Genomic DNA, 13800 nt, shown 5'->3' on the forward strand with positions numbered 1-13800 from the left:
TCTCTTTTGCAGATATAACCAGGAGAATGCCATTCGTATGGCGTGCAGGAGTGGGGTACCAGAATGCAATAGCTTGACAACCACATGGTTCAAAAAATGGATGGAGGAACCTCAACAAAATATGTGGGTCAACTTTATAAACTACTTTTCAATCACTGTGCTTTAATGAGAGTTTTTTTTTTTGTTTTTTTTACATTGTAGAAATTCTGGGCAACAAGGAAATTCATATATGGCATAATCCATAGAGCAGGGGTCTCGAACTCCAGTCTTCGAGGGCCGGTGTCTTGAAACTTTTCCATGTGTCCCTGTTGCAAAACATGTGAATAAGAGTAGTAGGTCATTAGCAAGATTCTAAAGAACTTGACTGCATGCTGAAGTGGCAACCCCTAACCCTACTCAAGTAAATTTAAGTAAATGTAAATATTTGTTTGGGAAAATGTACTTCTGAAGTTACTTTTATTGCACCATGTTCATTCACTCATGAGCTGCTGTAACATGAATCAAATGGCTGAATTGCCACCTCAGCATGCATTCAAGTTCTATAGTCTTGCTAATGACCTACTAATTGTATTCACTTGTGTTGCAGCACGGACACATGGAAAAGTTTCAGGACAGGCCCCCTTGAGGACTGGAGTTCGAGACCCCTGCCATAGAGATTATCAAGGCAAAAAGCACACATTTCCAGGACCTTTTCAAAAACACAATATTTATATGAGCCATCTTAAACATTTATTTTTAGTCTAACTGAAAAGAATTAGCCTGTTAACTTGGTAATGCTAGCTTTGTTTCCATGTGCATTGTTTCCACACAATGCACACATTCTTAGTATTAAGAGAAACTTTAAACCGTGCAGTAATGCCTGCAGCAGTTGGAAGGCAGCCCCAAGCTCTTTAACAGCCTGACTCACAATAGAACTAACCAACTGCTGTCTTATTTACATTAAGGTGTAGTGTAACTGCCAACATAGTATTCCCAATATTATTAATAAAAATAGAAAATAAAACAAAGCTTAAAATTGAATTTTGAACCTGAACTACCCAATTCCCATTACTCAAACCAATATCACCGAGTCAGCCTAAGAGCAGGTCATATTCAACTGAATCAAATGCCTTGGACATATCAACAAACAGCTGCACAGTACTGCTTCTTGTCCAAGGCAAAAATGAACTAAATGATATAAAGATCTTAATTAAATGTCCTATCCGCAATAGTACCATTATATTTACCCATACACCTATATTTCTAGCTGATGAAACCTATTACAGCCTGCAACAGTAAAGTAAAGATGCTTGGATGTATTCACTTTAACAGCAAGCAATTCAGAGTGCCAAACACTTGCTTGTTTTTTAATAAAAAGCATTTAGTAAGCATCCACAAAATTGTGGTTTAACATATTACATCTCCATCACTTATACTAGAACAACTGGATTTGTAAATATTGTAGCTATCAATTACAATCACACAATTGGGCATTAACTTTTTAAACTGCATCTCTGATAGAACCATGATATTATTATCAGTTGTGATAATGTAGATATTTATCATGTCAGTTTTAGGGACAAAACTTCTAACATTAAAATGTAAAAGGCAAAGACCTAATCTATTTTTAAAATCTGCTGGTCTGAGAATGTTTTTTATTGGACCAGGGTTTGGTTGCATGTTCCCAGATAACAGCAGAGCAGCATAACAGACTTGAAACTATTAGTTTTGTAATCAGCATCTCTGGCAGCAGAGTACAAAAGCTCTTTTTGCATTTTGAGGATGTCATTCAGAGCTTTCAGAGATTGTAAATATAGCAGAATCCTCTTGCGATCTTGTGACTTGTGATTGTGTGATGTCAGTCTTTTTCTTTTGCATAGGATGAATTTCTCAATGAAGAATAAATGAATCACTGATAAATATTCAAAAACATAAAAAAGGAGACGGTAAATGCCCTCTTGCAATTGAGTTCAGATCATCCAAAGAGGCAAATATTAATGAACCAACAGATGCGAGTGGCCAGCTTTTCCTGAAAAGTCAGTCACTCTGCTGCATGTGGACAAAATTCAAGGAAGTAGGTTCAACAAACTCTGAGTTTAAAAATAAACCAAGTTAAATAACTCTGAAATCATTCAAATTTAAATAATTCACCATATTGAGTGGCAGCAAGTATGAGTAGCTCTTGAGAGAGTGTGCAGTTTTAAGTGTGTATTTTTCGAATATTGTGATGTGCACAACTCTGGGAAAATGTCCGCAAGAGATAATCTTTTTGGCTTTTTAAAGGACCGGATATGGGGTTAGTTTAGCCTTTACCTTAGCTCTTGTTCATCAGCCTCAGAATGGCTTCCTCAGCTTCAGTAATATGTGGTGTCTAAAGGCTAGTAAGTAGAAGTACACGCCATTTTTGCCATCAGTTCTAATGGGAAATGTCAACTCACTAGTCGACAACTGTGACGAGTTGGGTTAGACTGGTTGGGAGGCACTGGTGAGGAATCAATGAGTCTAACAGCGAGTCTTTTTAAGAGGATGTTATTAAATTCAGTTCTTTGCATTCTTTTGGCGGCGAAGAAAAACTGGGCTCAAAGTGGTCTAACTCAAAAAATGATCTCTATTTTACATTTCCGGAAAAGGAGACTGTACACACAGCTCAGGTCTGAAGCAGCAGCAGCCAGCCTGATATATACATACTTCCTCTAGACGTCACGCACACTTTAAGTTTCGATCAAACACTCTACTTAGTTTCACTTTCTGTCTGCACCTCATATGCTCTGCAAAAGCAGGCAGTTTCCTGTCAGTACTTTTTGGCTCAGACTCTACTCAGAGTTGGCCCTTTTAGACTATATTAAAAACAAGTAACAATATGCACTAAATAAGCACTAACAATATATTAATTTCGTGACAATGTATTTTAAGATACTTACTCAGCAGTGTGTTAACTGTAACCTTCTTTTCAGGATCCACCCCAACCTGCGTTCAGTGGTGTACTGCAGTGCTATTGCAGCAGGTGATGAGGCTGAGTGGGAGTTTGGATGGTCACAATTCAAGATTGCTTCTGTAGCAAATGAGGCCAACAAACTCATGTTTGCATTGGCCTGCACAAACAACATAGAGCTGCTAAACAGGTATGTGTGTCCTTCCTGTGCACAAATAAATGGAACATATAGTGATGTAACAAGTCAGTAAGAAAATCCCTTATGTGGCCCATAAATCAAGTCAGGGAATTTGCTGGGTGTAATTGTGGACTCAACACTGGAATTCCAGGCTCAAATCAAATTTTTTAACAAATTTTTTAACAAAGCAGATTTTTTTTTTTTTTTACACCTGATGACCATTAAATTCACTTCAATATTATTTATGTAGTGCCAAATTACAACTGTTGCCTCAAAGTGGCATTTGTCACTAAGTGAGTAATGACTTTGGCCATCACTCACAGACTTTGTAGGAGAGACCCTCATTTTTGTCTTTGTAAGCACCTGCTGAATTGGTGCAATGTGATCGTGTTTAGAATTTTAGGCAAAGCCTTGGGCAGTCTCCAGCGTCTCCAGAACTCGGTTCTCAGGCTTCTAACACACACTAAGCTCTGACAAGATATCACCCCCACCCTAAAAATCTCCACGGGTTCACACATTACTTATAAGAGCCTTCTTCTAACTTACATGTCCCTCAGTGACCTAGCCCCTCAGTATCCTTCTGACTGCCTTCACCTATACAACACTTACTCTGACACTATTGGTGTGGCAGGCCCATCACTTGAAAGATTGTTGAAAATGGGAACCACCACCCCGGTCTGCCAGTCCAGAGGTACTGACACATCATTGACTCAACATTGAAGAGGCGTGTCAACTAAGGCAGCCCTACAACATCCTGAGCTTTCAGGAACTCAGGTTGAAACTAATCCACCTCAGGGGGCTTGCCACCGAAGAATTGTTTAACTGCCACAGTTATGCATGAGCTGTCTCCCTCATTCCCAGACTCGGCTTCCTCAATGCAAGACATGTCAGTGGGATTAAGGAGGTTCTTAAAAGTATTCCTTCCACCACCCAATGATATCCTCATTTGAAGTCAGCAGCACTCCACCCACACTGTGGACAATGCTGGTAGAGCACCTCTTTCCCCTTCTGAGTCACCTAATGGTTTGCCAGAATTGATTTGAGGCGGTCCAAAAGTCTTTTTCCACGGTCTCACTGAGCTCCTCCCACATCCACATTTTTGCTTTACTCACTGCCTGAGCAGCATTCTGCTTTGCCTGCCAGTACCCGTTGACTGCCTCCAAAGTCCCACAGGCTAACCAAGCCCGACTTGACTCCCTCAACCTGATGGCTTCCTTCCCCTCTGTTGTCTGCCACCCTTTTTCGGGGGTTACCACCATGACAGGCCACAGCTCAGTGCAGCAGCCTCAGCATTGGAGGTGCTGAACATGGTCCATTCGGACTGAGTGTGCCCAGTATCCCTTGGAATGCTGTCGAAGCTCTGCCAGAGGTGAGAGTTGAAGATCTTGCTGACCAAGGCCTCTGCTAGGTGTTCCTAGCGCACCGTCACTATACATTTGTGTGCACAGGTCTGTCCAGCTTCCTATAGCCCCACCAGGGAGGTGACGTTCCATATCCTCCTCACCGGACCCTGTAGCCAGAGGTCGGTCTGCCAGGGTCTCCACCCTTGGCTGGCACCCGCCACACAATGCACCCAACCCACATGGCGTCTCCTGTGGATGGTGGGCCTACAGGAGGGTAGTCCCATGTCCCTTTTTCGAGCTGTGCCCTGGCCAGCCCCTTGGGATAAAGCCTTAGAATTAACATACTGATATAATGAAAAGAACAGTTTTTTTTAAAGCGGTATTGTCTCCCATAAAAAAAAAAAACTTATAAAGGAACTCATTATAAAAACTGAAACTATTTTTGCAATCTATTGTAGCTTTAAACCTTTAAGAAACATTGAGTTGAGTGTGGATACAGCAGAGACTCCAAGAATAAATATAGGTGAAGGAGCTTTAGTAACTGCATTTCTTGTTTTAACTGTTTTCACAGGTATCTGTCTTACACTTTAAACTCCACTATCATCCGGAAGCAGGATGCCACCAGTGTCATCACATCTGTCGCCAGCAACAGAGCAGGACAAAAGCTGGCTTGGGACTTTGTCAGAAACCATTGGGAATACATGTTCACAGAGTTAGTATCACACTGATAAAAATAATTTGCATGTGTGAGGTGGAGCAATAACTGAAAATACAGAAAACATCAACATGGAGTGTGAATTTTAGTACAGTACCATAAGGTTGTTAAAATATAATTTTACCCTTTTTTGATTGACAAAATAATAATCAGCACTTCTTTTATTCTGAAAGCATTTATCAACCATCAGTTTAAGTCTTGAATGAATATTTTAATACAGTCAATTGAAGTCAGAATGGATTGTTATATGCCAAGTAAAGGAGGGTTCAAAACCTGAGCTGGTACAGGTGTGGTCAGAAGTCTACATGGGCATGATTATTATGGTAATTTGCAGCTCTTGATGGTTTCTATTAATTTTATTTTTCCAGGAAATGGTTGTACAGCATAGCTCTATAATGACTTTTAAAAAGGGTATACAAGTTTGAATTTACTTTGGATTTCCTCTAATGCCATAATGGCACCAGATACCGGTACCCATCCCGATTCTTCAGTGACCTTTTTCACTCAAGGTGTGTTTATCCAGCACTCCATTTTAATCTGTGGCACTCTTCCACAGCATGTCTTTGTCCCGTCTTCCCCCCTTCACCCCAACTGGTGCTAGTAAATGGACCAGGCTCAGCTCCTTCGTTAACCTGGTTCTGCAAGAAGTTTCTTCCTGTTAAAAGGAAGTTTTTCGACCTTATAATATAAAGTGCTTTAAGGCAACTTTCGTTGTGATTTGGTGCCATATAAATAAAACTGAACTGAATTGATAATTGTTTTATCATTTGTTCCTTTGTGCTTTTGAGTTTTGTTATTTCATGCTTTAGGCCCTTGCCTAGCTTTTGTTATAGGTTCGTTAGTTCCCTTTTCTGATTCCTCTCTATTTCCGCATGTCTGTCTGGTTGTCTCTGTGTTCTGTCTCTGTGGTTTCTGGTCTCTCCCTGTTTAGTTGTGTCAGATGGTCTTTTCTCCCTAGTCTCCGTGTTTCTTTCCCTTTTTTCTGTCAAGTTTGTATATCTTTCTCAGTGTTATGTTTCCTGTTTTATTTAAACAGTCCCCTGTCTTGTGTTCATTCTGTTCACTTTTCTCCCTGCTGTCTCATTAGTTAGTTTCTGTTCAGGTGTGTTCCCTAGGTGTATCTAGTCTGCTTTGTAACCTCCTGTGTCTGTTTTAGTCCTCCATTTGCCTCAGTTTGTTTCCCTCATTTCTCCTCATGCTGTTTGTTCACTCGTCCTGTGTGTTTCCTAGTTTCCACGTTCCTGGTTTCATCTGTGCCTGAGTATTTAGTATTTTTGAGTTTGACTACTAGCAGTAAAGCTGGCCTTTAAGTTTATGTTTAGTCTGTGGAGTCCTGCATTTCAGTTTATTCCCTGCCTACCACACTGATGATCATAATGTATACAGTTGTAACTTGGCTTTGGTTTAATAAAACTAAACAATAAACCATAAATAAACCATGATATTCATTCCCATGAATGTATGTTAATTTCTGACCACAACTGTAAATATGCCAAATTTTATGTGTGCAAGCCGAGACCATCATATCAAAGCTTCCAAGAATCTGTGAAATAAAGCATTCTCGTGTTCTTTCAGATATGGCGTGGGCTCTTTCTCCTTTGCTTCTATGATCACTGGGGTAACAGCGAGGTTCTCCACACCTGCTGAACTACAGGAGGTATACATTCATTAGGTACAATACAAAATCAATTTTTAAATGTTAAGCTTTTGTCTGAAGTCTTTTCCTATGATTTCTCTCACAGCTGAAGGAGTTTGTCGAGGCGCACAGTGCAACAGGGTTTGGTTCTGCCACACTGGCTGTAGATCAGGCCCTGGAGAGGACCAGAATGAACATCAAGTGGCTGCAGACAAACAAACAGGAAATCCTGAACTGGTTCAACAGTCAGAACGGAGATCAGATGCAGTAACAAAGGTGTGTTTGGAGATATAACGATTTGGTGTTTTGGTTTTTTTCTGGAAAAAAAAGAGTGACAATTTTATAAACTATTAGTGTTAAAAATGAATGTAGTGAAATGTAGTGAAAGATGTCTGTCCAAATTAAATTTGATTTGACTGTATATGAGATGTGTTTTAATAAATAATAAACTCAGATGATCCCTTTATTAAACTGACTGACAAATGCAAATAAACTAAAATGTAACCAAACTGTAAAAACATTTTACCCGTTTTATTTTAGATAGATATCAGATTTGATGATGTCCTGACATCAAAACTAAAAAATGTATTTCATAGATGTGTTATGGGATCTGACAAAGATTTTAATGGTGAACAAGTCTTCCTTACTTTTTTTAAACTTCAAAACTCGCCTCTGTCAGTGCGCCCAGGGCAGCTGTGGCTACAATGTAGCTTGCCATCACCAGTGTGTGAATGGGTGAATGACTGAATGTAGTGTAAAGCGCTTTGGGGTCCATAGGGACTAAGTAAAGCGCTATACAAATACAGGCCATAGGGTCTTTGCCTCAGGTCTGTCTTTCTGTCTCATTAATCTCTTAGAACAGCAATTTTCTTTTTTCAGTAGCCGATGCAGGGAACCTCTTATAAGCAATATTTTTTCCACTGCAAGATTTCTGTGTATTCAGAGAAGGACAAAATTTGCTGTGACATTTGCCTTCTCTCACAACATGTTGTTGTAATGCTGTTCATTTCAATGCCTTCATTCATTTTAAGTCCAGAATAAGTGTGAGTGAAAAAAATAACTAGGAAGGTGAAAATTGTAAGAAAGAGAAATCAACCAGCAGATTAGATTTTACCTAACAAAGTGTCTTCAGGTCAGAGAGAGAAAAATAAAAGTACACAGCTTTGGTCACATATATTTTGTACTCCACTGTATTGATTTTGTCAGGGTCTGCACTGGCAGACCGTGTGGAGTAGAGAATTGAGGACCCAGCATAGAACAATTTTAACTGAAAGTAAGCCATTTATTGTGTTTGATAAAAAGTATGAAACAAAGGGCTAGGCAAACCAATACGACACTAAACAAAAACCTAAACTGGGGAAACAAGAAAGTAAACATGAAAAACCATAAACCTGGTGAGAATTCGTAAATACCTGGAAGCGTGAAACCTTGATAACATGGCATAAACATAACAGACGACTTGACAATGAATGCATGACAGTTCATACAGACAGGAATACACAAGAGGGTGACGAGGGAAAAGGAAACACATGGGCAACACAGCTGGGACGAATAAACATAATAACAAGTCAGGAGGAAGCAAACTTTGTATTTAATATTGTGCTATCTACTGTACAATATAAAGCGCCTTGAGGCGACTTTTGTTGTGATTTGGCGCTATATAAATAAAATTGAATTGAATTGAATTGAATTGAATCAAACTGAACACACTGAACATAAGACGCGAGAATGTCAAAGTAAAACAGGAAACACGCAGACCAAGACACGCACTTGACATGGCAATAGAGAAATAGAAACTGGAGATGAGACATGGACATAAATAAGCAACAAATACAGAGAACATGATGGCTAGGGAGAACACACATGACAGATGGAATGGGAGACAAGGGGAAACATGTAAATAAGAGGTGGAGACGAGACAGAGGGAGACACGAAAGGAGACAAAGACATCGCTGAGACACACAAAGGGCGAGGGAGACTTAAACACAAGGGACATGACAGACTCACACGCTGAAGGCATGGCACTATAACCAACATAGTGGGGGAGACACCTACGTGGGAGGAACCTAAACAGGGAAACATAGAGAACTCAAACAGAACTAACTGAAGCCTAAACTATACAAACAACATCATAATACAAAAAGGCATGAAACTCAAAATGCTGGGTCAAAAGACCCAGCCCATGACAGTAATCCAGTAGAGTCCAGTACAGTACTCATGCGGAAACATCAAAAAAGACAAAATATTGGACTTCAATACACAGATAAATATTCTATTAACTTTAAATAATGTGACTGCAATATTCACTGATCATAAGCATCTCTGTCAGGAACCGGCTGTGTGCAGGCAGGAGAGGACCCAAACGCAGGACTAACGACACGCAGGGATAAATTCAAAACACAGCTTTATTAACAGAATGGCAAAGGGCGATATAAAACTACACTGGGATGAACTAAGGCACAGGGAGGCACAAGAAAACCACGGGGAAACGCACACAACACTGATGGATGACGCAACATGGAACAGAGGGAGATTCTGACATAAATACACAGAAGGTAATGGCCGTTTCTCAATTCTCAAGTACGCGAGTACGCGAGTACGTACTCGCATTCTCGGCAAGTACGTACTGGCCGAGAACGCATGGGAGTACGGACTCACCGAGAACGCGAGCACGGACTCGCGATTTGTACAATTGGAACACCAGCGTACCTGATGATGTCACAGGTCCGGAGTTTCTACTGCTGTCCCCTCTTAATTTAACTGTGAGTAACATGTTATGAAGCTTAACTTTAATCACAGCCAAACCGGTTTACTCAGGAACAAATAAAACACTGAAATAAACCAAACATTAACATTTAGAAGTGATCTAAGTGACTTATATATCATTTTTAACCTCAGTAGTGAAACCTCTATTAATAAAAATAGTGTACATGTACATACGTGTACATACCTTAATAAAAACAAGCAGGTGAGATGTTGGAACGCTTCTATTTTTATTTTAGTGGACACTCAATACTATAGACAGCTGCTGGGGTTTCTTTAACCTGAGTAGTGAGAAGACCGCGAGCCGGGGGGGGGGGGTTTGAAAACGATGTGCTGGGAGTTTTGGACGAAATGCATTCTGGGATATTTAGCTGTACCAAGTCCACACAAGTCACCACCGATGCATGCTCGATAAAACGGGCGGAGCGAGAACACATCCGGGACTTTTTCGCGTTCTCGGCTTGATGCGTACTTCGAATTGGAACAGTACTTGGTCTCCGACTGATGACGTATCACGAGTACACGAGTACACGAGAACGCAAGTACGCACAAGTACGCATATTGAGAAACGGGGATTGAGAGATGTGGGAACACACGGGGAGCACAGCTGAGGACAATTACACATAACAAGACAGGGAGGACACAGAACTGAAAATACTGACCCAAGACATGGACCTTAAACGTAACACATGAAGGACACAGAGAGGCAGACAGGAGGGGAGAGAGAGCATAGGGAGAGCATAATGGGCTGGGGAAACATGGAATAAAACACAATGGGAAACAAGCCACAGGAACTGAGAACTATATGAACACAGATACACATTGGGAACACAGGAGCAAAGACATGGGGAAATCTAACAACCAAAAGCTAAACATAACAACCTAGGGACTAGAACTAAACTTTAAACTAACAAGGTGGACTCCAACCATAATATAAAATGACAAAACACAAGAAACTGAAACTGCTGGGTCATAAGACCCAGGATCATGACAATATCAGTTAATTGCAATGAGCTGTTAAAAACTGCAGGTGAATTGATGCTGCAAGAATGACCATCCAACAATAACAGTCATCCAATTTTTTTTAAAAAAGGGGTTAGTGCAAAGAGGTTGCCAAGCAGAATGCTTGAAGAACCATTTTCCTAAATATTACATTTTCAGAATGACCAATATATCCTTTGTTAGGATCCTATTAAAGGTTATGTATTTCTTCAGCCTAGGGGATGTAAGTTCAAATGTTCTCTGTCCTGCAGGTCAATAAAATAAATTTGTCTGCTTCATCCAGTCTCACAATTACTGTTTGTTAATGATTAATCTCTTAAAAACAACAAGTTTACGATGAGGGTTATTTTTAAAGGCTGTATTTTATCCTTATAATAAACAAGTACATTTTCAGAAACTGGAAGGTACTACATTTCATATAACGTTGCATACATTTGTGCCATACAGTTATTCACTTAATTCTGTTTACAGATGTTGGTGGGCCAAAGAGGCAACAGTTCTTAAAAAACATGCAAGTTACCAAAGTCTACTCCTGTCCTTGACCCTAATCCTAGATGGTTCTTCAATAATATACTGGATGTTAAGAGGTTGATCTGAAGGTTATTTCACAATTAATCAGTCAAACATCTGGTTAAAAATATTTGAAAATAGTGATCCGCGTATCCCACTGCCTTAAAACTGACACCAACAGTTCAAAACAACTCAAAATAAACTTTCAGAAAAGGGGATTTCACTTGTGTTGCTAATATTTTCAGTTTAACTAAGACTCACCAGTAAATTAACTGATTGTGTATTACAGATGACATATACAGACAAGTGCAGTATTATCATATGTGAAAATCCAAACTAGAACAGTATTAACATTGCAAGACATAAAGACACGTGGGAACTGGAATGGGTGAGATCACCCCTGCAAAAATTCACAGAGCAACAGCATCACATTTCTGTCATCAAAACCTAATCTTGACGTTAACATGTAGAAGTATGTGATTTAATCACACTGATCACATAAAATCTGTTACAGTCTGGGGCTAGTTTGTTAAGCTAGGTTATTTAGCCACTGTTTACAAGGACTAGCTTATTTATTTAGTATAAAGAAAAGCTATTGACATATGTAGTTTGATAATCTTACACTAACTTGGAGACTAGAGTGTCAAAGCAGATTTTTAAGCTATGAAATATTGATAACAGAGCTTACCCAAGTCACTACAGTTTTAACCACATGTAGTCACAAATGTGAAGTCACTATGTATAAGCTTTAAGGCATGGTGTAAACAGTTTGGATTACATGTTTGTAAGTAGAGTTTGTTGAAATCGGAAAATCTTTATTCAACTTTTTGTCCCATGATTTCAAGCAGGTTATTTCCTAAAAGTGTTGGAAAAACTTTTAAGGTGCAAATTACAGATAACACTTTTTTCCCCCTGACATGCATGTAAATAGTGGTAGGAACACAGAATATATTACAGTGCGTGCTTTAAACATTCAAAAAACATCTGTCCACGTAATTCAATAACAAATCATTAAATGGTTAGTATGTCAACTGCCTTAGTGGATTCATGGCATCAATAAAGACTCATACAGAAATACAGAAAAACATAAACCTGCTTTTTCCTGGTCTAAAACCTTCAACCTGAAAAAAACGGTTCTAATGAACAGTTGTGAGTTGTTCTAAGTCTTGTCTTTTTTCAAGTTCAGAGTCAAGGTAAACTCATTAGCCTCCAACAAGAAGTAGATGTGTTTTGGCCTCTTCCTTACCCCCCCTCATTCCCACCTCAGCACGCTCATATCACTTCACTGGAGAATTTTCTGTTGCGTGTCAGGCAGGTTGAGGGCCACAAGGCCGCCGCACACCAGCGCAGTAAAGGATAGTAGAATAGGGATGGCTTTGGTGATTCCCACACAGCTGGCAAAGATGGAGCTGCCGAGAACAGCAGCCAGTTTACACAGAGCATTCAGCACACCAGAAGCTGTTGCTCTAAGAGAAAAGATGACAACAGAATGACATTTTGAAACAGCCTTATTGAAAATAAAGCTGTCACCAGGACTTTTCATTTCTTAACATTTTTAATGTCCAAACAGAAAAAATACGGTTTTGTGTTTTTTCAAGACTTCTGTGCAATCTTTTTCACACATAAACAATATTATACATAAATCATCCTAAAAAAAAATAAAGAAAGAAATGTGAACAATGATCCAATGATGAATCACATAAATAATAAATAAATACTGAATTATTGATCTATGGTTTAATAGGTGGAGTTCAGGAACTTTTTGATCTCAAAACTTAAAGTTCACATACAGTTTTTAGTTGCAAATAAAAAACAAATGTGATTAAAAAACACAGGCTCATTTTAAATCTGATCCCAGCAGCATATTTGAGCAACAACAACAAAGAAGAAATAAAAGATTTAAAAAAAGAAGTCTTTGGAATATGAATATTATGTTTACCTACTGAATTTAATATAATGTGTTCAAGTGGTCAGGGATATGTGATATGGGGATATTGTAATCTGCGGTTTTAGGAATGGAAATTTTTCATCAGATGCACTGATCCATGTTTTGCTTGTCCCAAAAAAGAAAAAAAAATTATATATTTATTTATTTATTTATTTACGACCCGGCTCAAAAGCCGCAACATAAAAAAGGAGATGAATACCAGAGTGTACGTGAGAAGAGGTTTTATCTTAAAATGGAATACCAGGTTGGCTAAAATGGCTGGTGCCACCAAGGCAAAGACAAGTGAGCTCTCTGGGAAGCTTGCCTCAGGTATGCTTTTATCCACACCTGACTAGGTGTGGCCAATTAGCACCAGCTGAACACACTGAGCAGATTAGAGGCTGCAGAGGGACGTAACAATATATATATAGATATCTATATATATATATATATATCTATATATATATCTATATATATATATAGATATATATCTATATATATCTATATATATATATAGATATATATCTATATATATATATATATATATATATATATATATATATATATATATATATATATATATATATATATATATATATATATATAATCTACATTGTAGATTATTACTGAAGACATCAAAACTATGAATGAACACATATGGAATTATGCACTAAACAAAAAAGTGTAAAATAACTCAAAACATGTTTTATATTTTAGATTCTTCAAAATTGCCCCCCTTTGCTTTGATTGCTGCTTTGCACACTCTTGGCATTCTCTCGATGAGCTTCATGAGGTAGTCACTTGAAATGGTTTTC

At 38.7% G+C, this 13800-nt stretch overlaps 2 protein-coding genes across 4 annotated transcripts in view; one reads left to right on the top strand and one right to left on the bottom strand.

Annotated features, from left to right (window-relative positions):
- LOC134631763 (aminopeptidase N-like) overlaps positions 1-7054 on the top strand; it is a 31703-nt gene extending 24649 nt beyond the window's left edge. Inside the window, exons 19-23 of the mRNA XM_063480314.1 lie at positions 13-123; positions 2934-3101; positions 5004-5144; positions 6723-6804; positions 6890-7054. Of these exons, the coding sequence (XP_063336384.1) occupies positions 13-123; positions 2934-3101; positions 5004-5144; positions 6723-6804; positions 6890-7054 (667 nt within the window). The remainder of the gene's footprint in view (positions 1-12; positions 124-2933; positions 3102-5003; positions 5145-6722; positions 6805-6889) is intronic.
- A 2601-nt stretch (positions 7055-9655) lies between these two features.
- The window catches only part of LOC134631068 (synaptic vesicle glycoprotein 2B-like), a 44416-nt gene continuing 40271 nt past the window's right edge, over positions 9656-13800 (bottom strand). For all 3 annotated transcript variants that reach the window (XM_063479016.1, XM_063479017.1, XM_063479018.1), the window contains one exon: positions 9656-12524. In XM_063479016.1, the coding sequence (XP_063335086.1) occupies positions 12341-12524 (184 nt within the window). In that variant the 3' untranslated portion in view covers positions 9656-12340. The remainder of the gene's footprint in view (positions 12525-13800) is intronic.

The sequence above is a fragment of the Pelmatolapia mariae genome, linkage group LG7 (genome assembly GCF_036321145.2).
Source record: "Pelmatolapia mariae isolate MD_Pm_ZW linkage group LG7, Pm_UMD_F_2, whole genome shotgun sequence".
Taxonomy (NCBI): domain Eukaryota; kingdom Metazoa; phylum Chordata; class Actinopteri; order Cichliformes; family Cichlidae; genus Pelmatolapia; species Pelmatolapia mariae.